This window comes from Staurois parvus, unplaced genomic scaffold (genome assembly GCF_062004578.1).
Source record: "Staurois parvus isolate SC_StPar_1 unplaced genomic scaffold, SC_StPar_1.0 ptg002154l, whole genome shotgun sequence".
NCBI classification, from domain to species: domain Eukaryota; kingdom Metazoa; phylum Chordata; class Amphibia; order Anura; family Ranidae; genus Staurois; species Staurois parvus.
Window position 1 is genome coordinate 1 of NW_028319950.1, and position 24,336 is coordinate 24,336.

At 46.6% G+C, this 24,336-nt stretch overlaps 1 protein-coding gene across 1 annotated transcript; it reads left to right on the plus strand.

Annotated features, from left to right (window-relative positions):
* Window positions 1–1,872: 1,872 nt before the first annotated feature.
* On the plus strand, window positions 1,873–18,379 carry LOC149432410 (nesprin-3-like; the record flags this gene model as incomplete). The annotated part of the gene is made up of 9 exons (XM_089665229.1): window positions 1,873–2,006; window positions 4,288–4,368; window positions 4,694–4,774; window positions 5,112–5,192; window positions 7,374–7,521; window positions 7,755–7,889; window positions 11,067–11,222; window positions 16,036–16,074; window positions 17,837–18,379. Coding segments are annotated over 9 exons (1,050 nt in total), but the record flags the coding sequence as incomplete, so codon positions are not given.
* Between the last annotated feature and the right edge of the window lie 5,957 nt (window positions 18,380–24,336).

The window sequence follows — 24,336 nt, forward strand, 5'->3', positions numbered from 1 at the left end:
TTTAAAAGTCATTTTCGATCTTTTTAAACCTGCAGCTTTCATTAAAATGGTCCCTGGTGATCCCGCCATGGGGGTCCTTGTTTATAGTAAATCTACATCACTGGGGGACGGGATTGATGGTGGATGTACGTCATGGGACATTTTTTTTTAAAATTAGGGAATTAAAAAAAAAAACTACCTCTGTCTTTATTAACACAACATTTTTTTGTGAATGAGTAGGGGTTCTGTGTACTCACAGGGGGGAGGGCCCGGCCTGTAGACCCCCATAACCACATGGCCAGGGTTGTGGGAAAGACGCCCTTGTCCTTATCAATATGGGAATGAGGTGCTTTGCCGGGAAGTCCATGTTGAGGGCATGTAAAATGACAGGGCGGAGTCAGCGCATGCTGAAGCGCACAGTGCGCAGAAGTCACCAACTGTCTGCAGAGTCAATAGCTAAAGACCTCCAAACTTGGTGTGGCCTTCAGATGAGCCCAACAACAGTGCGTAGAGAGCTTCATGGAATGGGTTTCCATGGCCGAGCAGCTGCATCCAAGCCTTCCATCACCAAGTGCAATGCAAAGCGTCAGATGCCGTGGTGTAAAGCACGCCGCCACTGGACTCTAGAGCAGGGGAGATGTGTTCTCTGGAGTGACCAATCACGCTTCTCTGTCTGGCAACCCAATGGATGTGTCTGGGTTTGGCGGTTGCCAGAACGGTACTTACCTGACTGCATTGTGCCAAGTGTAAAGTTTGGTGGAGGGGGGGATTATGGTGTGGGGTTGTTTTTCAGGGGTTGGGCTTGGCCCCCTAGTTCCAGTGAAGGGAACTCTTAAGGCGACATTTTGGACAAATTCATGCTCCCAACTTTGTGGGAAGAGTTTGGGGATGGCCCCTTCCTGTTCCAACATGACTGCCCCCCAGTGCACAAAGCAAGGTCCATAAAGACATGGAGGAGCCAGTTTGGGGTGGAGGAACTTGACTGGCCTGCAGAGTCCTGACCTCAACCCCATAGAACACCTTTGGGGTGAATTAGAGCGGATACTGCGAGCCAGGCCTCCTCCCCCGACATCAGTGCCTGACCTGACAAATGTGCTTCTGGAAGAATGGTCCAACCTTCCCATAGACACCCTCCTAAACCTTGTGGACGGCCTTCCCAGAAGAGTTGAAGCTGTTATAGCTGCAAAGGGCGGGGCCAACTCAATATTGAACCCTACGGACTAAGACTGGGAGGCCATTAAAGGTCATGTGTGTGGAAAGGGCGGGGCCAACTCAATATTGAACCCTACGGACTAAGACTGGGAGGTCATTAAAGGTCATGTGCGTGGAAAGGGCGGGGCCAACTCAATATTGAACCCTACGGACTAAGACTGGGAGGCCATTAAAGGTCATGTGCGTGGAAAGGGCGGGGCCAACTCAATATTGAACCCTACGGACTAAGACTGGGAGGCCATTAAAGGTCATGTGCGTGGAAAGGGCGGGGCCAACTCAATATTGAACCCTACGGACTAAGACTGGGGGGCCATTAAAGGTCATGTGTGTGGGAAGGCAGGCAGCCCAATACTACGGGCAATATAGTGTATGTGTCGCTGGGCGGTCAACGTTTCTGTGCTCCTGAGTGCGTTCACTGCACGCTTCCAGCGCAGAGACTGAGCTGTTGAAGACAACTCTCAGTCCCCACTAATGATTGGTATCCAGCGGGATTGGTTCCCAATCATGTGACCACTATGACAGCCAATAACATTGATCAGGATTGATGATCCTCCAGGCTCCCCCCCTTTCTTCTCTCAGGCGGTCAGAGATTTTTAAAGGGACTCCGGGATGGGCAGGAAGGAGTTAATTTTACAACTTGGATAAGTTGAGGATATGATAAGATAAAATATCACATATCAGGTGAGTCATTGGTTGAGTCTCCTGTGTTTGTCTAGAATTCCGCGTCCTGCTGGTGGTGCATCCGGAACTCCTGATAATTCAGGCAAGTCTGTGAAAAACTCGACTCAGATGAGCGTAACCAATGGGAAGGCCAGGTTAGCTAGCTTTATTTTTTTTCAAACAAATTCTGGGCAAAAAGAAAAAAAAAAAAAAAATATATATATATATATATATATATATATATATTACAGTGCATTCATAAAGTATTCAGACCCCCTTCACTTTTTTGAATGTTATGTTGCAGTCTGATACTACAGTTGTTGTAAATTCATTTTTTTTCCCATGAATCTACACTCAGCACCCCATAATGACAAAGTGAAAACTGAATTTTAGAAATGTCTGTGAATTTATTAAAAAGACAAAACTGAAATATCACATGCACTTAAGTATTCAGACCCTTTACTCAGTACTTTGTTTGAAGCCCCTTTGGCAGCAATTCCAGGATCGAGTCTTTTTGGGCATGACGCCTCAAGCTTTGCACACCTGGATTGGGTGAATTTTTTACCAGTCATCTTTGCTCAGTCAGGTTGGATGGGGACCATCGGTGGATGGCCATTTTCGGGTCTCTACAGAGATGTTCAAAAGGGTTCAAGTCAGGGCTCTGGCTGGGCCACTCAAGTACATTCACAGTTGAGTTGTCCCTAGGATGCTCCTGTGTTGTGTTGCCTGTGTGCTTAGGATGGTTTTCTTGTTGGAAGGTGAACCTTTGGCCCAATCTGGGGTCGTAAGCGCTGCAGAACAGGTTTTCATTGAGGATATCTCTGTGCTTTGCTCCATTCAGCTTTCCATCTGCCCTGACCAGTTTCCTAGTCCCTGCTGCTAAAAAAACTCCTCCAGAGCATGATGCTGACACCAACATGCTTCACTGTTGGGATGGTAATAGGCAGGGGGTGAGCTGTGCTTGGTTTCCTCCAGACATAACATTTAGAATTGAGGCCAAACAGTTCTATCTTGGCTTCATCAGACCAGTTCCTCACAGTCTGAGAGTCCTTTAGATGCTTTTTTTTGCAAACTCCAAGTGGCTTTAATGTGTTTTGCAAACTCACAGGAGAGGCTCTCGCCCATCCACTCTGCCATTAGATTGGTGGAGGGCTGCAGCGATGGTTGACCTTCTCGAACTTTCCCATCTCTACACAGGATCTTTGGAGGTTAGTCACCATCGGTTTCTTGGTCACTTCTCTTGCTAAGGCCCTTCTACCCGATTGCTCAGGTTGGTCAAAGAGTCCTGGTTGTGCCAAAAGTCTTCCATTTATTTATTTATTTTATTTAGCGCTGTCACTTTACATATATATTGTACATTCACATCAGTCCCTAACCCTCAAGGGGTGTACAATCTAAGGTCCCTAACCCTCAAGGGGTGTACAATCTAAGGTCCCTAACCCTCAAGGGGTGTACAATCTAAGGTCCCTAACCCTCAAGGGGCATACAATCTAAGGTCCCTAACCCTCAAGGGGCGTACAATCTAAGGTCCCTAACCCTCAAGGGGCGTACAATCTAAGGTCCCTAACCCTCAAGGGGCGTACAATCTAAGGTCCCTAACCCTCAAGGGGCGTACAATCTAAGGTCCCTAACCCTCAAGGGGCGTACAATCTAAGGTCCCTAACCCTCAAGGGGCGTACAATCTAAGGTCCCTAACCCTCAAGGGGCGTACAATCTAAGGCCCCTAACCCTCAAGGGGTGTACAATCTAAGGTCCCTAACCCTCAAGGGGCGTACAATCTAAGGTCCCTAACCCTCAAGGGGCGTACAATCTAAGGTCCCTAACCCTCAAGGGGCGTACAATCTAAGGTCCCTAACCCTCAAGGGGCGTACAATCTAAGGCCCCTAACCCTCAAGGGGCGTACAATCTAAGGTCCCTAACACTCAAGGGGAGTACAATCTAAGGTCCCTAACCCTCAAGGGGCGTACAATCTAAGGTCCCTAACTCACATTCATACATACGCATACGAGGGGCCAATTTAGACAGGAGCCAATTAACCTACCAGCATGTCTTTGGAGTGTGGAAGGAAACCAGAGTACCCGGAGGAAACCCACACAGGCACAGGGAGAATGTGCAAGATCCAGGCAGGTGGTGCCGTTTGGATATGAACCAACGACCCTCCATACATTTGCAAATTATGGAGGCCACTGTGCTCTTGGGACCCTTCAGTGCAGCAGAAATCTTTTTTTAGCCTTCCCCAGATCTGTGCCCTGCAATAATCCTGTCTCTGAGCTCTGCAGGCAGTTCCTTTTGACCTCATGGCTTTTGCTCTGATACAGTATGCACTATGAGAAAAAAAAACATAAAACTGTAAAAAGTGAAGGGGGTCATGATACTTTAGGTTTGCCTATTACAGCTGAATCCTGACCAGTCAATAACTCTTTAATCTCTTCCTAGTGCCAGCGATGGACATGGAGAAGAGCTAAACGTTAATTCGAGTTTCAAGACGAGTCCAAACAAAGCGAACGTAAATACCAGGTGAGTGTCTCCTCACTCCTGATCACCCCTTATACACATAATTATCCCCCCATACACATGGAGAGCACACCATTCCCTGCCTTGGACCATAGATAGGAGCATATGCTATAAATGGGCCCTAGAGGTGAAGGAGGGATCTAGAGGCCACGCCAGGAGCTGCTGATCCATTCTTCTGTATGTTCCTCCAAGCAGAAGGCATATGGCTGCTCTGGCTCAGCCCTCCATATAATTGATGCCTCTCTGATCCGTGGGCCAGTCGCATCGCTTCAGAGGGAATCCAGGTTTGTCTATTACAGCTAATGACCAGCCCTTCCATCTCTTCCAGCGCCGGCCATGGACATGGAGAAGAGCTAAATGTTAAATCGAGTCTCAAGACGAGTCCGAGCAAAGCAAAAGTAAATACCAGGTGAGTGTCTCTTCATTCTTGATCACCCCCCATACACATACTGCACTTATCCCCCCATACACATGGAGAACACACCATCCCCCGCCATGGCCATAGACCATAGATAGGAGCATATACTGTAAATGGGACCTAGAGGTGAAGGAGGGATCTAGAGGATGGCGCCAGGAGCTGCTGATCCATTCTTCTGTATGTTCCTCCAAGCAGAAGGCATATGGCTGCTCTGGCTCAGCCCTCCATATAATTGATGCCTCTCTGATCCGTGGGCCCGTTGCATCGCTTCCGAGGGAATCCAGGTTTGTCTATTACAGCTAATGACCAGCCCTTCCATCTCTTCCAGCGCCGGCCATGGACATGGAGAAGAGCTAAATGTTAAATCGAGTCTCAAGACGAGTCCGAGCCAAGCAAAAGTAAATACCAGGTGAGTGTCTCTTCATTCTTGATCACCCCCCATACACATACTGTACTTATCCCCCCATACACATGGAGAACACACCATCCCCCGCCATGGCCATTTACCATACATAGGAGCATTATTACATTGACTGCTGTATCTGGGAGAATGAGAGCCGAGCGCACCCGGCCACAGGAGCACCCAAGAGGTGGACATACATGAACTCGATTCCTCATAATTCAAAGAATATTTGATGTCCTCTCATTAGTACAGGTGTCATAAGTGGACCAACACCAGTAATCTGGAGTCATTCTATGAGATTTTGGAATGATTGCTTGTCTCCAATGATCTGCTCTGAGAACAGTGATAGATATCTGCCTGATTGTAATTGTGTCATATTCATCCTCGTGTTCTCTATTCCTCTTCCAATATTTATTCCTCATGACTTTTCTTCCTATTTCCTTTATCTCCCTTCCTCTCTATCTCTTTATATCTACCCCCCCCAGTTCTCTTTTCTCTCTCTTCCTACCCTATCCCCCCCCCCCCACACACACACACACCTTTATCTCTCTCTCTCTCTCTCTCTCTCTCTCTTTCTTTTTCTTTCTTTCTTTTTTTCTCTCTTTTTCTCTCTCTTTCTCTGTCCTTCTCTCTCTCCCCCTCCCTCTCTCCCCGCCTCTCTCTCCGCCTCTCCCCCCCCCCCATCTCTCTCTCTTTTTCTCTTTCTCTGTCCTTCTCTCTCGTTCTCTCTGTCGTTCCCTCTCTCTCGTTCTCTCCCTCCCTCGTTCTCTCTGTTGTTCCCTCTCTCTCGTTCTCTCCCTCCCTCGTTCTCTCTGTCGTTCCCTCTCTCTCGTTCCCTCTCTCTCGTTCTCTCTCTCTCGTTCTCTCTCTCTCTCGTTCTCTCTCTCGTTCTCTCTCTGTCGTTCCCTCTCTCTCGTTCTCTCTCTGTCGTTCCCTCTCTCTCGTTCTCTCCCTCTCTCGTTCTCTCTGTCGTTCTCTCTCTGTCGTTCCCTCTCTCTCGTTCTCTCTGTCGTTCCCTCTCTCTCGTTCTCTCTCTTTCGTTCCCTCTCTCTCGTTCTCTCTCTTTCGTTCTCTCTCTTTCGTTCCCTCTCTCTCGTTCTCTCTGTCGTTCCCTCTCTCTCGTTCTCTCTGTCGTTCCCTCTCTCTCGTTCTCTCTCTGTCGTTCCCTCTCTCTCGTTCTCTCTCTGTCGTTCCCTCTCTCTCGTTCTCTCTGTCGTTCCCTCTCTCTCGTTCTCTCTCTGTCGTTCCCTCTCTCTCGTTCTCTCTCTGTCGTTCCCTCTCTCTCGTTCTCTCTCTGTCGTTCCCTCTCTCTCGTTCTCTCTCTGTCGTTCCCTCTCTCTCGTTCTCTCTCTGTCGTTCCCTCTCTCTCGTTCTCTCTCTTTCGTTCCCTCTCTCTCGTTCTCTCTCTTTCGTTCCCTCTCTCTCGTTCTCTCTCTTTCGTTCCCTCTCTCTCGTTCTCTCTGTCGTTCCCTCTCTCTCGTTCTCTCTCTGTCGTTCCCTCTCTCTCGTTCTCTCTCTGTCGTTCCCTCTCTCTCGTTCTCTCTCTGTCGTTCCCTCTCTCTCGTTCTCTCTCTGTCGTTCCCTCTCTCTCGTTCTCTCTCTGTCGTTCCCTCTCTCTCGTTCTCTCTGTCGTTCCCTCTCTCTCGTTCTCTCTCTGTCGTTCCCTCTCTCTCGTTCTCTCTCTGTCGTTCCCTCTCTCTCGTTCTCTCTCTGTCGTTCCCTCTCTCTCGTTCTCTCTCTGTCGTTCCCTCTCTCTCGTTCTCTCTCTGTCGTTCCCTCTCTCTCGTTCTCTCTCTGTCGTTCCCTCTCTCTCGTTCTCTCTCTGTCGTTCCCTCTCTCTCGTTCTCTCTGTCGTTCCCTCTCTCTCGTTCTCTCTCTGTCGTTCCCTCTCTCTCGTTCTCTCTCTGTCGTTCCCTCTCTCTCGTTCTCTCTCTGTCGTTCCCTCTCTCTCGTTCTCTCTCTGTCGTTCCCTCTCTCTCGTTCTCTCTCTGTCGTTCCCTCTCTCTCGTTCTCTCTGTCGTTCCCTCTCTCTCGTTCTTTCTCTTTCTTACTCTTTCTCTCTCTCTCCTTCCCCTAAGGTGGTAGAAGGGAATGCTGACACCCAGAGGTCTCTCTGCAGCAGATCAGTGGTGATGATCTTCCTTTCTCTTTGTTATCTTTGAACTAACAGAGACTTTTATCTTGAAGGATAATTGCAGGAAACAGCCTGAAGGAAGATGAGAGGAATTCTCGGGATACTCGGGGAATATGGAGATGGAATCGTAAAGTTGTCTCTTTAGCGGAATCTGTGGATGTTGTGGATTCTTCTCCAGCACAAAGTATAGGAGGGAACAAGGTAAAAGAGCAATGCCCCTTTGTTGTACTGTTGGAATTGGATATATATATATAATTGGTGAAAGCCTCATAGAGATTGTACAAAGCCCAGTGAGAAGTCTGAGCGGACTGATAAAAAATAATATCTGCGTAGTACTACTATGTAGGAAGCAGAACCCGCTTATATAATAAATAATTGTTTTTCGATTCCCTTTAAATCTCCATAAAATAACATTTTGTTCCCTTGTGGTGCAGACAGGTGAGGATCACACGAAACTCTTCATGGACTTTGAGCACTGGCTGAAGGTGGAGAACGCCAAACTGAATGGGATTTGTATGGAGGAATCATCCGGCAGTGATGGAGAGAACACAAGACAAAGCAGATTGCAGGTGGGAGGGTCAGGAATCTACAAATATGATACAGCTTGAGCACATCTGTAGTGACTTCTCGGCTTCCAAATTAGATCTGAGCCATTACAAGGGGCTATGCACGCTCCCTCCTCTGCCATGTGGCAGCCATCAGATCTGGGGATTGGCCACTTGGGTACCAAGTGCTGCGTTGTTGGGAGGCGGGGGTCATGTGTGCCTCTATCCTGATCTGAGCCATTACAGGGGCCTATGCACGCTCCCTCCTCTGCCATGTGGCAGCCATCAGATCTGGGGATTGGCCACTTGGGCACCAAACGCTGTGTTGTTGGAAGGCGGGGGTCATGTGTTCCTCTATCCTGATCTGAGCCATTACTAGGGGCTATGCTTTCTCCCTCCTCTGCCATGTGGCAGCCATCAGATCTGGGGATTGGCCACTTGGGCACCAAGTGCTGTGTTGTTGGAAGGTGGGGGTCATGTGTTCCTCTATCCTGATCTGAGCCATTACTAGGGGCTATGCACGCTCCCTCCTCTGCCATGTGGCAGCCATCAGATCTGGGGATTGGCCACTTGGGCACCAAACGCTGTGTTGTTGGAAGGCGGGGGTCATGTGTTCCTCTATCCTGATCTGAGCCATTACTAGGGGCTATGCTTTCTCCCTCCTCTGCCATGTGGCAGCCATCAGATCTGGGGATTGGCCACTTGGGCACCAAACGCTGTGTTGTTGGGAGGCGGGGGTCATGTGTTCCTCTATCCTGATCTGAGCCATTACAGGGGCCTATGCACGCTCCCTCCTCTGCCATGTGGCAGCCATCAGATCTGGGGATTGGCCACTTGGGCACCAAGTGCTGTGTTGTTGGAAGGCGGGGGTCATGTGTTCCTCTATCCTGATCTGAGCCATTACTAGGGGCTATGCTTTCTCCCTCCTCTGCCATGTGGCAGCCATCAGATCTGGGGATTGGCCACCAAACGCTGTGTTGTTGGAAGGCGGGGGTCATGTGTTCCTCTATCCTGATCTGAGCCATTACTAGGGGCTATGCTTTCTCCCTCCTCTGCCATGTGGCAGCCATCAGATCTGGGGATTGGCCACTTGGGCACCAAGTGCTGTGTTGTTGGAAGGCGGGGGTCATGTGTTCCTCTATCCTGATCTGAGCCATTACTAGGGGCTATGCACGCTCCCTCCTCTGCCATGTGGCAGCCATCAGATCTGGGGATTGGCCACTTGGGCACCAAACGCTGGGAGGCAAAAATAAAAATCCCAGCAGTGAATAAATACCACCAAAATAAAGTTTTATCTGTCTTTAAAAAAATGCTAAACAATTCTTACGGGTGTAGTGTTGCATGACCGCGCAATTGTCATTCAAAATGAGATAGCGTTGAGAGCTGAAAATTATCCTGGACAGGAAGGGGGTGAAAGTGTCCAGACATGAAGTGGTTAACCTACTGGCATGTCTTTGGTGTGTGAGAGGAAACCGGAGTACTGGGAGGAAACCCACTAAGGCACAGGGAGAACATGCAAACTCCAGGCAGGTGGTGCCGTGGCTGCATGCTGCATTGTATTATAAAGAGTGCTGCAGAAACTTCTTCCATAGAAGATGGGAGGATGGGATGCCGCACTCTGAAGGAACAGCCCAGGTGTAAGGAAGACTGAAGGCAGCTTCAGCCCAACTCCTCCCAGAGAACGTCCTGATGCATATCGCCCCTCCAATGGGGCGTAGTCAAAGGATCCTTTTTGGCCTATGAGTATCGCAGGATGATGGCTTGGAGCGGCACCTGAAGTCTAAATGGTCGTTGATTGCAGAGAATTCATCTCCACCACACACCATGGTGTGAACAAGCCTTACCAGCTATGACGTCTTGCCGAGGAGTGGCTACACACAGCTGCCAATTCTGAGAATTCTTCTACATGTGAGCTACTGTTGGAAGCAAGGGGTGGGCAGGAGGGGCAGCTGCCCTGGGCGTGGTGGGGATTTTGGTCGGATTGCGCTAGGAGGGGTGATTTCTGTTAGGAAGGGGATTTGGGGGCAGGAGGATTTGTGCTAGTAGGGATGATTTGGGGAATTTGTGCTAGGAGGGGAAATTGGGGGGGGGGGGATTTGTACTGGGAGAGTGATATTTGTGGGCGGGAGGATTTGTGCCAGTAGGGATGATTTGGGGGATTTGTGCTAGGAGGGGAAATTGGGGGGATCAGTGCTAGGAGAGGAGATTGGCGGGGGGGGGAGGTATTTGTGCTGGGAGAGGGACATTTGCGGGGGAGGGATTTGTGCTGGGAGAGGGACATTTGGGGGGGGTATTTGTGCTGGGAGAGGGACATTTGGGGGGGGGGGGGGGATTTGTGCTGGGAGAGGGACATTTGTGCTGGGAGAGGGACATTTGTGGGGGGGATTTGTGCTGGGAGAGGGACATTTGGGGGGGAGGGATTTGTGCTGGGAGAATGACATTTGGGGGGAGTGGAAGAGGATTTATGCTTAGAGGTGTAGATGGTTTGTGCTAGAAGGGGGGATTAGGGGAAAGAGAGGCTTTGAGCGGTTAGGGTGGATTTGTACCAGAAAAAGGGGTAAGTGTGAAGATTAGTGCTCAGATTTTTTTGGGGGGGAGGGAGGGAGGGTTTGGCATCTTCACCCTGGGTGCTAGATGACCTTGTCCCAGAACTGGTTTGGACGTATTCAGCCTCCATAAACACTGAGTTGTTTTTTTCACTATACAGTCTTTTCAACACAAAGGAGCACCGGAAATAACTTTTGGATCCCAGGGAACCCCGGATAAAAATGACTCCATCTACAACTCATGATACATTGGTGTGATGGTCGGTGGGCAGAATGCTCCTTACACTTCTGGTCATTGGGATGAATTACAGATAGCTAGAAAGATCAATGGTGTCAATGGGAACTTATCTGAGGGGCAGAAATTGTTCATTGCTCGAGGAAGCCCTAGCAAACTCTGGAGGAACCTTAGAGTTCCATGGAACCCTGGTGGAGAAACCCTGATATAATCTGTAGTTCTTTCTACGAGTACTAGGGTTCTATTTTTAGCCCAAAATGAGTATCTGGTATAAAACATGGAGTAACAATGTCTGTGTTCCCTCAACGATCTATTGATTTCTAGCTTCCCATCACCTAGAGGAAGTTAGAAGGTCATGGTAAATATTCCAGTTTTAGTTGTTTGTATCATATTTAATACGTTTCTTCTTGCTCTGTTCAGATGTTGAAGTCTCGGGTCCCTCACGGCCAGAAGCTTTTCGAAGGTCTCCTTCATTGTCGGCCGGCCATGTCTGTGACGGAGGACCTCAGGTTTGAAGATCTACGATATCGCTGGATGCTCTACAAATCCAAACTCCGTGATTCTGAGAACCCCGCGGTACGAAGGCCAAAAATTTTATCTTTTAAAGAGCCAGCACAGCTTTTTACAATGTATCAAAATGATCTTCTGTTGCCAACAGTGTGGAAAGAGCTTTCACTAATACCTATTATGAAAATTAAGTTTTATGCCAGTGACTCTGAGGTCTTCTTCTGCATAGGCCAGCGCTGGTAGGCCACTTGAATAGCACTGATTGCTCAAACCTATTGAGGTCATAGGGAGGGGCTTTTTTAAATGGTTCACTGAATAAAAAAGTTCTTCTGAGCTGTACATGGAGCTGCTCACCTCAGCCCTATCCCAGAGGAGCTGATGATCTCAAATCTGTACCACAGACACACACATGCCAATCATATTATTTCTGCCCCTGAGGAACCAATGATCTTATTGCCCTACTATAGAAACCATTCACCTCAAACAATATCACAGTCAGGTTCAGGCTCGGAGACCAGTACCTATAGCAGTAGAGGGGGTCCCACCAGCCAGTTGGATATGTTTACAAGAAGGTCACCCTGGTGGATGACAAGGACTCACCCAAGATGTCTACGTACTAACCAGTATTCACCAGAGCTTCTGATGGTGGACATGGCTTTTGCTGCATGTTAGTACCAGGAGGTCCCAGTCCTCAGAATCGCCCCACCAGGAGACGAGTAAGCCAGAGTCCAGTAGCTATAGCAGTAGAGGGGGTCCCACCGGTCAGTTGGATATGTTTGCAAGAAGGTCACCCTGGTGAATGACAAGGACTCACCCAAGATGTCTACGTACTAACCAGTATTCACCAGAGCTGCTGATGGTGGACATGGCTTTTGCTGCATGTTAGTACCAGGTCTCAGTCCTCAGAATCGCCCCACCAGGAGATGAGCAAGCCAGAGTCCAGTAGCTATAGCAGTAGAGGGGGTCCCACCGGTCAGTTGGATATGTTTACAAGAAGGTCACCCTGGTGCATGACAAGGACTCACCCAAGATGTCTACGTACTAACCAGTATTCACCAGAGCTGTTGATGATGGACTTGGCTTTTGCTGCATGTTATTACCAGGTCCAAGATCTCAGAATCGCCCCACCAGGAGATGAGCAAGCCGGAGTCCAGTAGCTATAGCAGTAGAGGGGGTCCCACCGGCCAGTTGGATATGTTTACAAGAAGGTCACCCTGGTGGATGACAAGGACTCACCCAAGATGTCTACGTACTAACCAGTATTTACCAGAGCTGCTGATGATGGACTTGGCTTTTGCTGCATGTTAGTACCAGGTCCCAGTCCTCAGAATCGCCCCACCAGGAGATGAGCAAGCCGGAGTCCAGTAGCAGATATGGCAGGGAAGGATCAAGTGGAAGTGTAGTCAGTATCAGTGGTGTCCCTAGGGGGGGGGGGCCGCACTGGGTGTCACCATCACAGGGGGTGCAGGAGCAGGATGTCAGCAGAGCTTCTGGGCTCTGTGAAGGTCCTGGCCAGTTATTGGAGTGATCCTGGATTCCCGGCACAGTGACAGCTGTCCCCGGTGTAGCGGTAAAATGAGTATCCCGGACCCGTGAAGATATGTATCCCCTGAAGCAACTGCGCATGTGCTGGTTTGAGGCCGAAGAAGCTGATCGCCAATCTCCGACTTTAGCACAGCTGACCCCTTACAGGCTGCAAACTGCTGAAGCTGATCCTGTGGATCCCTATGGGTTGCAAGATCAGTTAACCCCATATAGGTTGAACCTGGAAAGAGCATAATAATCTGGCAAACAGTAACTGCAGAGACATGGCTTCAATCTGTAAGTTCATGGGAGGAGTAAAGGGTTCAACGGTCAAGAGAAACAAGATTCAAGGCAGGATAATTCAAGGAATTGTCCAGGGAGATGTCCAGCATCTCAGGTGGCTCATCAAGAAGAGTTACTGCCAGACACAGCAGAGGTCCTGGGTTCAGGTCCAGGTCCTAATATATAAGTTCCATTCCCTAGCACCTAATGATCTTCTTTTTCCACCACAGACACCATCACCTCAGTCCCACCTATGAGAATCTAATGATATCAAGTCCCTACAACAAACTTTTCTGCCCCCGAGGAGCCAATGATCTTATTTTTATACTACAGACACCATTCAGCTCAGTGATGCCCCCGAGGAGCTAATGGTGCCACACCTCTACCATGGATACACGCCATTCACCTCAGGCCTGCCTCTGAGGAGCTAATCATATCAAGTCTCAACCATAGGCACACACATGACATTCAAATCATTTTTGCACCCGAGGAGCCACTTCCTAGCTCCTCTGAGGAGCCAATGATCTTATTTTCATACCACAGATGTCAGTCACCTCATTCATGCCCCTGAGGAGCTAATGGTCTCAAACCTCTTCAATTGATACACACCGTTCACCTCAGTTCTGCCCTGAGCAACAAATCCTATTAATATACTACAAACACCATTCACCTCAGTCCCGCCTCTGAGGAGCTAATCATATCAAGTCTCAACCATAGGCACACACATGACATTCAAATAATTTCTCCCCTTAGGAACCAATGATCTTATGTTTCCACTACAGGCAACATTCACCTCAGTCATGCCCCTTTGTAGCTAATGGTCTCAAGACTCCACCATAGATACACACCATCCACATCAGATCTGCCATGAGCAGCTAATGATCCTATTTCTATAATAAAAACACCATTCAAAGCAGTCCCACCTCTGAGGAGCTAATGATATCAAGTCCCAACCATAGGTACACACATGACATCCAAATCATTTCTCCCCCTGAGGAGCCAATGATCTTATTTTTCCACTACAGATATCATTCATCTCAGTCATGCCACCGAGGTGCTATTGATCTTCAGACACCATTCACCTCAGTCCTGCCTGTGAGGAGCTAATGATATCAAGTCTCAACCATAGGCACACACATGACATTCAAATAATTTCTCCCTCTGAGGAGCCAATGATCTTTTTTTTTTCACTACAGGCACTGTTCAGCTCAATCATGCCCCTAAGGAGCTAATGGTCTCACGTCTCTACCATGGATACACACCATTCACATCAGTTCTGTCCTGAGCAGATAATGATCCTATTTCTATACTACAAACACCATTTGACTCAGTCCCGCCTCTGAGGAGCTAATGATATCAAGTCCCAACCATAGGTACACACGTGACATCCAAACCATTTCTCCCCCTGAGGAGCCAATGATCTTATTTTTCCACTACAGATATCATTCATCTCAGTCATGCCACCGAGGAGCTAATGATCTTCAAACACTATTCACCTAAGTCCCGCCTGTGAGGAGCTAATGATATAAGGTCTCAACCATAGGCACACACATGACATTCAAATAATTTCCCCTTCTGAGGAACCAATGATCTTATTTTTTCACTACAGGCACTGTTCACCTCAATCATGCCCCTAAGGAGCTAATGGTCTCAAGTCTCTACCATGGATACACACCATCCATATCATTTCTCCCCCTGAGGAGCCAATTATCTTATTTTTCCACTACAGACACCGTTCACCTCAATCATGCCACCAAGGTGCTATTGATCTTTAAACACCATTCACCTCAGTCCCGCCACTGAGGAGCTAATGATATCAAGTCCCAACTATAGGCATACACGACATCCAAATAATGTCTGCCCCTGAGGAGCCAATGATCTTATTTTTTCACTATAGATGCCGTTCGCCTCAGTAATGCCCCTAATTACCTAATGGTCTCAAGTCTCTACCATGGATACACACCATTCACATCAGTTCTGTCCTGAGCAACTAATGATCCTATTTCTATACTACAAACACCATTTGACTCTGTCCCGCCTCTGAGGAGCTAATGATATCAAGTCCCAACCAAAGGTACATACATGACATCCAAATCATTTCTCCCCCTGAGGAGCCAATGATCTTATTTTTTACTATAGACACCATTCGCCTCAGTAATGCCCCTGAGGAGCTAATGATCCTCAATCACTATTCACCTCAGTCTCTCCTCTGAGGAGCTAATGATATCAAGTCCCAACCATAGGCACATACATGACATCCAAATAATGTCTTCCCCCGAGGAGCCAATGATCTTATTTTTTTACTATAGATGTCGTTCACCTCAGTAATGCCCCTAAGTACCTAATGGTCTCAAGTCTCTACCATGGATACACACCATTCACATCAGTTCTGTCCTGAGCAACTAATGATCCTATTTCTATACTACAAACACCATTTGACTCAGTCCCGCCTCTGAGGAGCTAATGATATCAAGTCCCAACCATAGGCACACACGTCATCCAAATAATGTCTGCCCCTGAGGAGCCAATGATCTTATTTTTCCACTACAGACACCATTCACCTCAGTAATGCCCCTGAGATGCCAATGATCCTCAATCACTATTCACCTCAGTCCCACCCCTGAGGTACTAATGATCTCAGGTACCTACAAAACAGACACCTTTCACGTATTTCACACCCTTGTGCAGCTAATGATGCCGTGTTCTGATTATATGCACACACCAGGACCAATATGGGGGGGGGGGGGGGGAAATGATTCATGTTACTGAAAAACTGAACTTTAAACCTTGATGCAAAGCGGGCCCCTGGTGAGAATGAAACCTGAGACCTCAGCACTCCCAATTCACGTTACCCCGACTTTTTACATCTAATGCTGCTTTCAGGAGCCTCATTTCTGTAATAAATATTATCAAAATCCGATATAAATCTTCTGATAGGATATGTGTAATGTTTGTCTATCAGAAGACATATAATAGGTCAGCAGAAGGATCAGCAATGTCATGACATAGTAAATATACTCCTTAAGTCAGATCAGTGAAAGGTGATTTCTGATTGGTTGCTTTTTTTCCCCCACAGAGCCTAAACCTGACCCAGGAGCCCAGGGATGTCACCAAGGTAGAGTGTTCTGTCCTTGTCAAGCTGCATGTTGTATCTGTAATTGTGAACAATGTAAAAACTGATGTATAGTAAGCCCCGCCCCCCACATCTGCAAGTGACTTATTATGCCCCACCCACTGTTGCGGGAAACCATACCCACAGTCACAACAGGCCCCACCTACAATGGTCAAAAAGCCACCCACACCTTCAATCAGTGTTTTGGGTGGAGTGTGCATTTTTACCTTTCATCCCGCCCATGGACTGTCCACTGAAGACGACCAGTCCCCTAAAGTCTGCTGGGAAACCAACACTTCCAGGAGGGTCGATTTCTGCGGCCCCTGCAGATCTCACTGGTTCCTCCCTCCGACCTCTAGTCACTGCTGTGTCCAGGGCCAGGCTAAGGGGTAGACAGAAGAAGCGGCCACCTTGCGTGCCTAAGCAGGGCAGGGCATGAGACCTATGCCCTTGTGGTCTTCACAGCCATGGGATGGCGCTCTTTGGTCTTTTTGCCTTGAGTGTTATAAAACCTTCTCTGTGAGGTCAGAGCAGGGCCAGGACAAGGGGTGGGCAGGAGGGGAAGCTGCCCTGGGTGCTTTGGTATCATGTGAGGTTTTCTTTTTATATAAATGTAAAATTTTCTTTTTATATAGCAATTAATTTTCTTTTTATATAACAGTTTATTTTCTTTTTACATAACAATTAGTTTTCTTTTTATATAAAAGTTTATTTTCTTTTTACATAACAATTAATTTTTTTTATATGACCGTTTATTTTCATCTTATATAACAATTCATTTTATATATATATATATATTTATATATATATATATATATATATATATAACAGTTTATTTTCTTTTTATTTAATGGTTTATTTTCTTTTTACATAACAATTCATATTTTTTTATATGACCATTTAGTTTCTTTTTTATATAACAATTCCTTTTTTTTAATACAACAGTTTATTTTCTTTTTATATAACAATTCATTTTCTTTTTATATAAAAGTTTATTTTCTTTTTACATAACAATTAATTTTTTTTATGTGACCGTTTATTTTCATTTTATGTAACAATTCAATTTATATATATATATATATATAACAGTTTATTTTCTTTTTACATAACAATTCATTTTCTTTTTATTTAATGGTTTATTTTCATTTTATATAACAATTCATTATATATATATATATATATATATATATATATATATATATATATATATATATATATATGTATATATATATCAGTTTATTTTCTTTTTACATAACAATTCATTTTCTTTTTATTTAACCGTTTATTTTCTTTTTATATAAAAACATTTTTTTTTTTATATGACCGTTTAACTGTTATATAAAAAAAAAATAAACTGTTAAATAAAAAGAAAATGAAATGTTATATAAAAAGAAAATTAACGGTCATATAACAAAAAATTTTTTTTTATATAAAAAGAAAATAAACGGTTAAATAAAAAGAAAACTAATTGTTATATAAAAAAAAAATAAACTGTTAAATAAAAAGAAAATAAAATGTTATATAAAAAGAAAATAATTTTCTTTTTTACATAACAGTTCATTTTTTTACATGACCGTGTAGTTTCTTTTTATATAACAATTATTTTTTTTTTTTACATGACCGTTTATTTTTTTTTTTACATAACAATTAATTTTTTTTTTTATATGACCGTTTTATTTTCTTTTTATATAACAATTAATTTTCTTTTCATAGCTAGCCTGCAAATCAGGTATAGGCCGTTAGTAATCTTTGCTGTATCTTGCAGAAATCGGGAGGACTCTGCTCGTTCCTGCACCGCGTCTGTTGTGCCGCCCTACCGCTACAGCTCCTCCTTCTGCTCCTCCTCCTGCTGGCCTTCCTGCTCCCTCTAGTGCACGAAAGCCAGAACTGCGCTCTGGCCAACAACTACGCTCGCTCCTTCAACCTGATGCTGAAATATGACGGCCCCCCGCCCACATAGGGGCCCGCCGGCTCTTCCCGAATATACTGTTCCTTTTTGTTTTTTGTTTTTTTAATCCTTTCGCTACGGCAGCTGTTCTTCCATCTTGTACATATTCGCTGATGAACCCCTTCACCGGGGGAGGGGGGGTCTCCGCAGTGACTGCCTGTATATAGCTGTGATGTATATACAAATGAGCGACGCCTTGTTTTATATTTTATACGTTGTCATGAAATTTATACTTTTTACACCAGGCACATATACCTTTTATACCCGTGTATCTTGTTTGTATTCTCTGGCTTTGACAATCACATCGAACGTGGAAAACGATTGGAGATGTGTGGTATTAAAAGGAGAATTCTGACTTTACCGAGAGGCGAGATCTTGTTTCCAAATGAAATCGATAAATATAATCGGTGACCCTTTTCTTTGAAGGAGAATGAAGTGGCCCTTTGCTTACAAAGTTAGTCTCAGTGGGAGGAATAGTGCCCCAATGTTGGTGTCAGTGGGAGGAATAGTGCCCCAATGTTGGTGTCAGTGGGAGGAATAGTGCCCCAATGTTGGTGTCAGTGGGAGGAATAGTTTCCCATCATTGGTGTCAGTGGATGGAATAGTGCCCTAATGTTGGTGTCAGTGGGAGGAATAGTGCCCCATCATTGGTGTCAGTGGGAGGAATAGTGCCCCATCATTGGTGTCAGTGGGAGGAATAGTGCCCCATCATTGGTGTCAGTGGGAGGAATAGTGCCCCATCATTGGTGTCAGTGGGAGGAATAGTGCCTCATTGTTGGTGTCAGTGGGAAAAATAGTGTCCCATCATTGGTGTCAGTGGGAGGAATAGGGCCCCATCATTTGTGTCAGTGGGAGGAATAGTGCCCCATCATTGGTGTCAGTGGAAGGAATAGTGCCCCATCATTGGTGTCAGTGGGAGGAATAGTGCCCCATCATTGGTATCAGTGGGAGGAATAGTACCCCATCATTGGTGTCAGTGGGAGGAATAGTGCCTCATCATTGGTGTCAGTGGAAGGAATAGTGCCCCATCATTTGTGTCAGTGGGAGGAATAGTGCCCCATCATTGGTGTCAGTGGGAGGAATAGTGCCACATTGTTGGTATCAGTGGGAGGAATAGTGCCCCATCATTGGTGTCAGTGGGAGGAATAGTGCCTCATTGTTGGTGTCAGTGGGAAAAATAGTGTCCCATCATTGGTGTCAGTGGGAGGAATAGTGTCCCATCATTGGTGTCAGTGGGAGGAATAGTGCTCCATCATTGGTGTCAGTGGAAGGAATAGTGCCCCATCATTTGTGTCAGTGGGAGGAATAGTGCCCCATCATTGGTGTCAGTGGGAGGAATAGTGCCCCATCATTGGTGTCAGTGGGAGGAATAGTGCCACATTGTTGGTATCAGTGGGAAAAATAGTGTCCCATCATTGGTGTCAGTGGGAGGAATAGTGCTCCATCATTGGTGTCAGTGGAAGGAATAGTGCCCCATCATTTGTGTCAGTGGGAGGAATAGTGCCCCATCATTGGTGTCAGTGGGAGGAATAGTGTCCCATCATTGGTGTCAGTGGGAGGAATAGTGTCCCATCATTGGTTTCAGTGGGAAGAATAGTGCTGCATAGATAGTGTCAGTTTGAGGAATAGTGCCCCATCATTGGTGTCAGTAGGAGGAATAGTGCCCCATCATTGGTGTCAGTGGGAGGAACAGTGCCCCATCATTGGTATCAGTGGGAGGAATAGTGCCCCATAGATGGGGTCAGTCGAAGGAATAGTGCCCCAATGTTGGTGTCAGTGGGAGGAATAGTGCCTCATAGATGGTGTCAGTGGAAGGAATAGTGCCTCATAGATGGTGTCAGTGGAAGGAATAGCGCCCCAATGTTGGTGTCAGTGGAAGGAGGAATAGTGCCCCATAGATGGTTTCAATGGGAGGAATAGTGCCCCATAGATGGTGTCAGTGGGAGGAATTGTGCCCCATAGATGGTTTCAGTGGGAGGAATAGTGCCCCATAGATGGTGTCAGTGGGAGGAATTGTGCCCCATAGATGGTTTCAGTGGGAGGAATAGTGCCCAATAGATGGTGTCAATGGATGGAATAGTGCCCCATAGATGGTGTCAGTGGGAGGAATAGTTCCCCATAGATAGGGTCAGTTGTTGGAATAGTGCCTCAAGGGCCAGGTGAAAGCAAGCCAAGGGCTACAGTTTGGAGACCACTGCCGTAGAGCCACAAAGATGCAATCCAATGGCTGAACCCTTCCCTGTACTCCATGGTAACTGATAGCTCCGCCTACACAGAGCAGAATAGGGGCCCTATGTTTTATGGAGCTCAGCCAACAGGTTCGATATTTTGTTTGAAGTCGTTGTACTTCCCCCGATGAGCTTTTATTACTCTGTCTGAGAGGGACTCTTGAAGCTCAGCGTAAGGCAGGCCATCCATTATGCAATTGTATTTCCTTCAACCACGGGTGGAAGGAAAAAAAATTACTCTACACCAGGGTGCTCAACCCGTGGCCCTCAGATGTGGCCCCGACCTCAAACCGAGTGCAGGAGTTCTATTGCACTTTCAGAAAGTGCACCACCCCGGCAAGACATGATAGAAGTCTATTGGAAAGAGCAGCTAAGCCACAGGTGCAGGTAGACTGCAGTACATCAGTGTGAAAGCAGCCCTATAGGGGGCTCAGGATAGCAAGGGCTTGTTACATTTGTGGTCTGGGGCAGTAAAACCCCATAGCTGAGAAGAGTTTTTACCACCCCCAACCACTGGTGTCCACACCCCCACCCAACCACTGGTGTAGCGTCAGGGGTTGCAATGGCGAAGCTAACCCATGCTCCAGGGGGCCCGTGTGGCCCCCCTGTCACATTCTGGTTTACACTTGGACAGAAGAGGTGGGCATATACAGGAGCCGATCTTTTCCATTCTCCTCCTGAAACTGCTATAACCTGACTTCTCCTCCTCTCTATCCCACCGCCATTCAAAGGCTGCAGGAGGAAAATGTTTATTATACTATTAACCACTTCCTGTCCGGCCCATGTATATTATTATTATTATTATACAGTATTTATAAAGCGCCAATAGTTGGCTCAGCGCTGTACATTACAAAGGGGGACAGAACATGTGACAGAACAATACCAATACAATGCAAAACATGAGGGGATCGAGGGCCCTGCTCCTTGGAGCTTACAATCTAGGAGGGAGGGGATGGTGGCACAGGAGGAGATAGCTGTGGGGGATGGAGTGGTAGGAAGAGTGGAGGAGGTCAGCAAGTTAGCAGGGGGTGGGGTAGGCTTCCCTGAAGAGATGGGTTTTCAGGGTGCGCCTAAAGGAGAGGAGAGTAGGTGATAATCTGATGGGTTGGGGCAGGGAGTTCCAGAGGATGGGTGACGCCCTGGAGAAGTCCTGGAGGTGGGCATAGGAGGAGGAGACCAGGGAACTAGAGAGAAGGAGGTCTTGTGAGGAGCGGAGTGTGCGTGTTGGGTGGTACTTGGATATTAGGTCGGTGATGTAGTTCGGGGCAGTATGGTGGACGGCTTTGTATGTCAGTGTTAGGATTTTGAATTTGATCCATTGCGCAATCGGAAGCCAGTGGAGGGATTGGCAGAGGGGGGTGGAGGACACTGAGTGGAGGGATTGGCAGAGGGGGGTGGAGGACACTGAGTGGAAGCCAGTGGAGGGATTGGCAGAGGGGGGTGGCGGAGACGGAGCGGTTGGAAAGGTGAATGAGTCTGGCAGCCGTGTTCAGGATGGACTGAAGCGGGGATAGCCAGCGGCGAGGCAGGCCAGTGAGGAGGGAGTTGCAGTAGTCGAGTCGTGATATGATGAGGGAGTGGATGAGCTGTTTAGTGGTTTCTGGGGTTAGGAACGTGCGGATTTTGGCGATGTTGCGGAGGTGGAGTCTGCATGTTGCGGAGGTGGAGTCTGCATGTTGTGGAGGTGGAGGCGGCACGAGTTTGTTAAAGATTGGACTTGGGGCTGGAAGGATAGGTTGGAGTCCAGAATGACACCCAGTACTCTGGCGGGTTTGATGGTGGCGTTGTTGGATGTGATGGAGAAGTCAATGGGGGGTGGTGTCCAGGTTGGGGGGGAAGACAAGAAACTCGGTTTTGGAGAGGTTCAGTTTAAGGAAGTGGAGCGACATCCAGTCAGATATGTCGCTCAGTAGGTGTGTGATTCGGGCAGAGACCGAGGGGGTGAGGTGGGGGGTTGAGAGAGAGATTTGTGTGTCCCCGCCCCCTGCTTGTGCGCGCTCCCTGGGAGCGCGCAACACCACGATCCGGTGCCCGCTGTGTCTTCCTGACACAGTGGAACACCGACCGTTGTACGGGACCTCTGTGTGAGGTTCCGATCATGTGATCACTGATTGGCCAATCAGTGATCACATGCAGAGTAGTAAGCAAGATGTTACTTCTGACATCATTGCTTACTACGTGTGAAATCTGTGAATGATCACAGAGATCACATGGTACAGGGCTATTCACAACAACCTTGTACCATGTGACAAACTATGACCAATCACAGCTAAGACAGTATTTCTCAATGGCTGCAGGAATGCAGCCAGAGAGAAGGAGAAATGATTGCTTTTACAGTCTTTATGGGTGTAAAAGCAATCAGTGTAAAAAAAAATAAAATCTTCTTCACCCCCACAAGTAGTACAGTGTTACCATGGTGACTGTACTGCTAGGGTTACAGTATGTAAAAAAAAACTCCATAAATAATAAAATAAAAATGTAAAAAAAAAATTAGAAAAATTATCATTTTTGGTTATAAACTAATTTGGGTTATTTTTTTTTTTTTTCACTAAAAAGATAGCTGAATACATTTTGGCCAAGATTTATGGAGAAAGATTATTTATTTGCAAAATTATATAAGAAAAACACTTTTTTTCAACATTTTTGGACTTTTTCATTTCATATAGCAAAAAAAAAAACAAAAATCCCAGCGGTGAATAAATACCACCAAAATAAAGCTTTATCTGTCTCAAAGAAATGCTGAAGAATTCATACGGGTACAGTGTTGCATGACCGCAAAATTGTTATTCAAAGCGTGACAGCTCTGAAAGCTGAAAATTGGCCTGGACTGGAAGGGGAGGGGGGGGGGGGGGGGGGAAGTGTCCGGACTGGAAGTGGTTAAAAATATAAAAAAAAGTAACATCCGGAACCATTTCATTTCATTGTTACCCACGACTGGTAACCACTTGACTCTTCAAAAAGTTGAGCACCCCTGATCTATACAGTCAGTGTGGATGAGGGAATCCCTCCGGCAGCGCTATCGTGTTCTGCCAGCAGGAGGCGCAGGGAGCCTTTCTGGGCCGGCAGAACACGATGATTACCGTTGGGGTCCATGAGATCTGGGATGTTGAAAAAGTCCGAGGACAAAGCAGTTAACTGGAAAATTAATCCATGTAAAAGGTAATTTCCTGCACTGTTGATCTTCCCTGACAACTTCTTTGCATTCTGTTCCCTGACAACTTAATATAGTAATGCACCGACTACGCTGACAGTCCTCCTGCTGCCTCTCCTGTAGAGTCAGAGACGTTGCCAGGCTGCCCAGTCAGCCTGGTGCTATTGAGCCCCATGATGTGTAGTCACGCCCCTGCAGGGTGGCATTTTTTAGACTCTCTGAGGTCTCTCACCTACACAGAACGGTCAACGCCTCATCCCTCGGCACCCACTGCAATCGTCAGCTCCATCTAGAGGCCATAATGCAGCATTTTCCTGGGTTGACCCATATGGAAGAAAAATATATTTGAAATGCTACAATTTTGGCCATATGCAATATATTTAAAATTATTTTTCAATAAATAAATATATATACTGTATGTTGAAATGCATTTTTATTACACATTAAAACCCAATAGGGTCACTGCAATCTCAACAAATGTAAGTTACTATTCGCAGCATTTCCAGCTCCAGAACTCCTAACTAAACTGCTAATGTTGAAGATAAAAGTCCTATATTTATACCCCCAAAGGGACTAATAGTTCTCAGAGGAGCACAAGTACAGTGGCCTCACCACACTTGTAGACCATTGATACTTCTTCCTTTCCCTCTGTCTTCTTTCCTTCCTTCCTTCCTATTCTCTTCCCCTCTTCCATTTCTCTTTCCTGCTTCCTTATTTATTTCCTAACTTCCTTCCTTCTGTCTTCCTCTCTCCCAGTCTCTTCCTTCCTTCCCTTCTTCCTTCCTTTCTCCCCCCCCCCTTTTCCTCTTCCTTCCTTCCTATTCCCTTCCTTTCCCCACTTCCTTCCTTTTTTCCTCTCTTCATTTCTTTCTCCCCCTCTTCCTTTCCTTGTCCACTTTTCCTCCTTCCTTTCCCTCTTTCCTTCTTCCTTCCTTCTT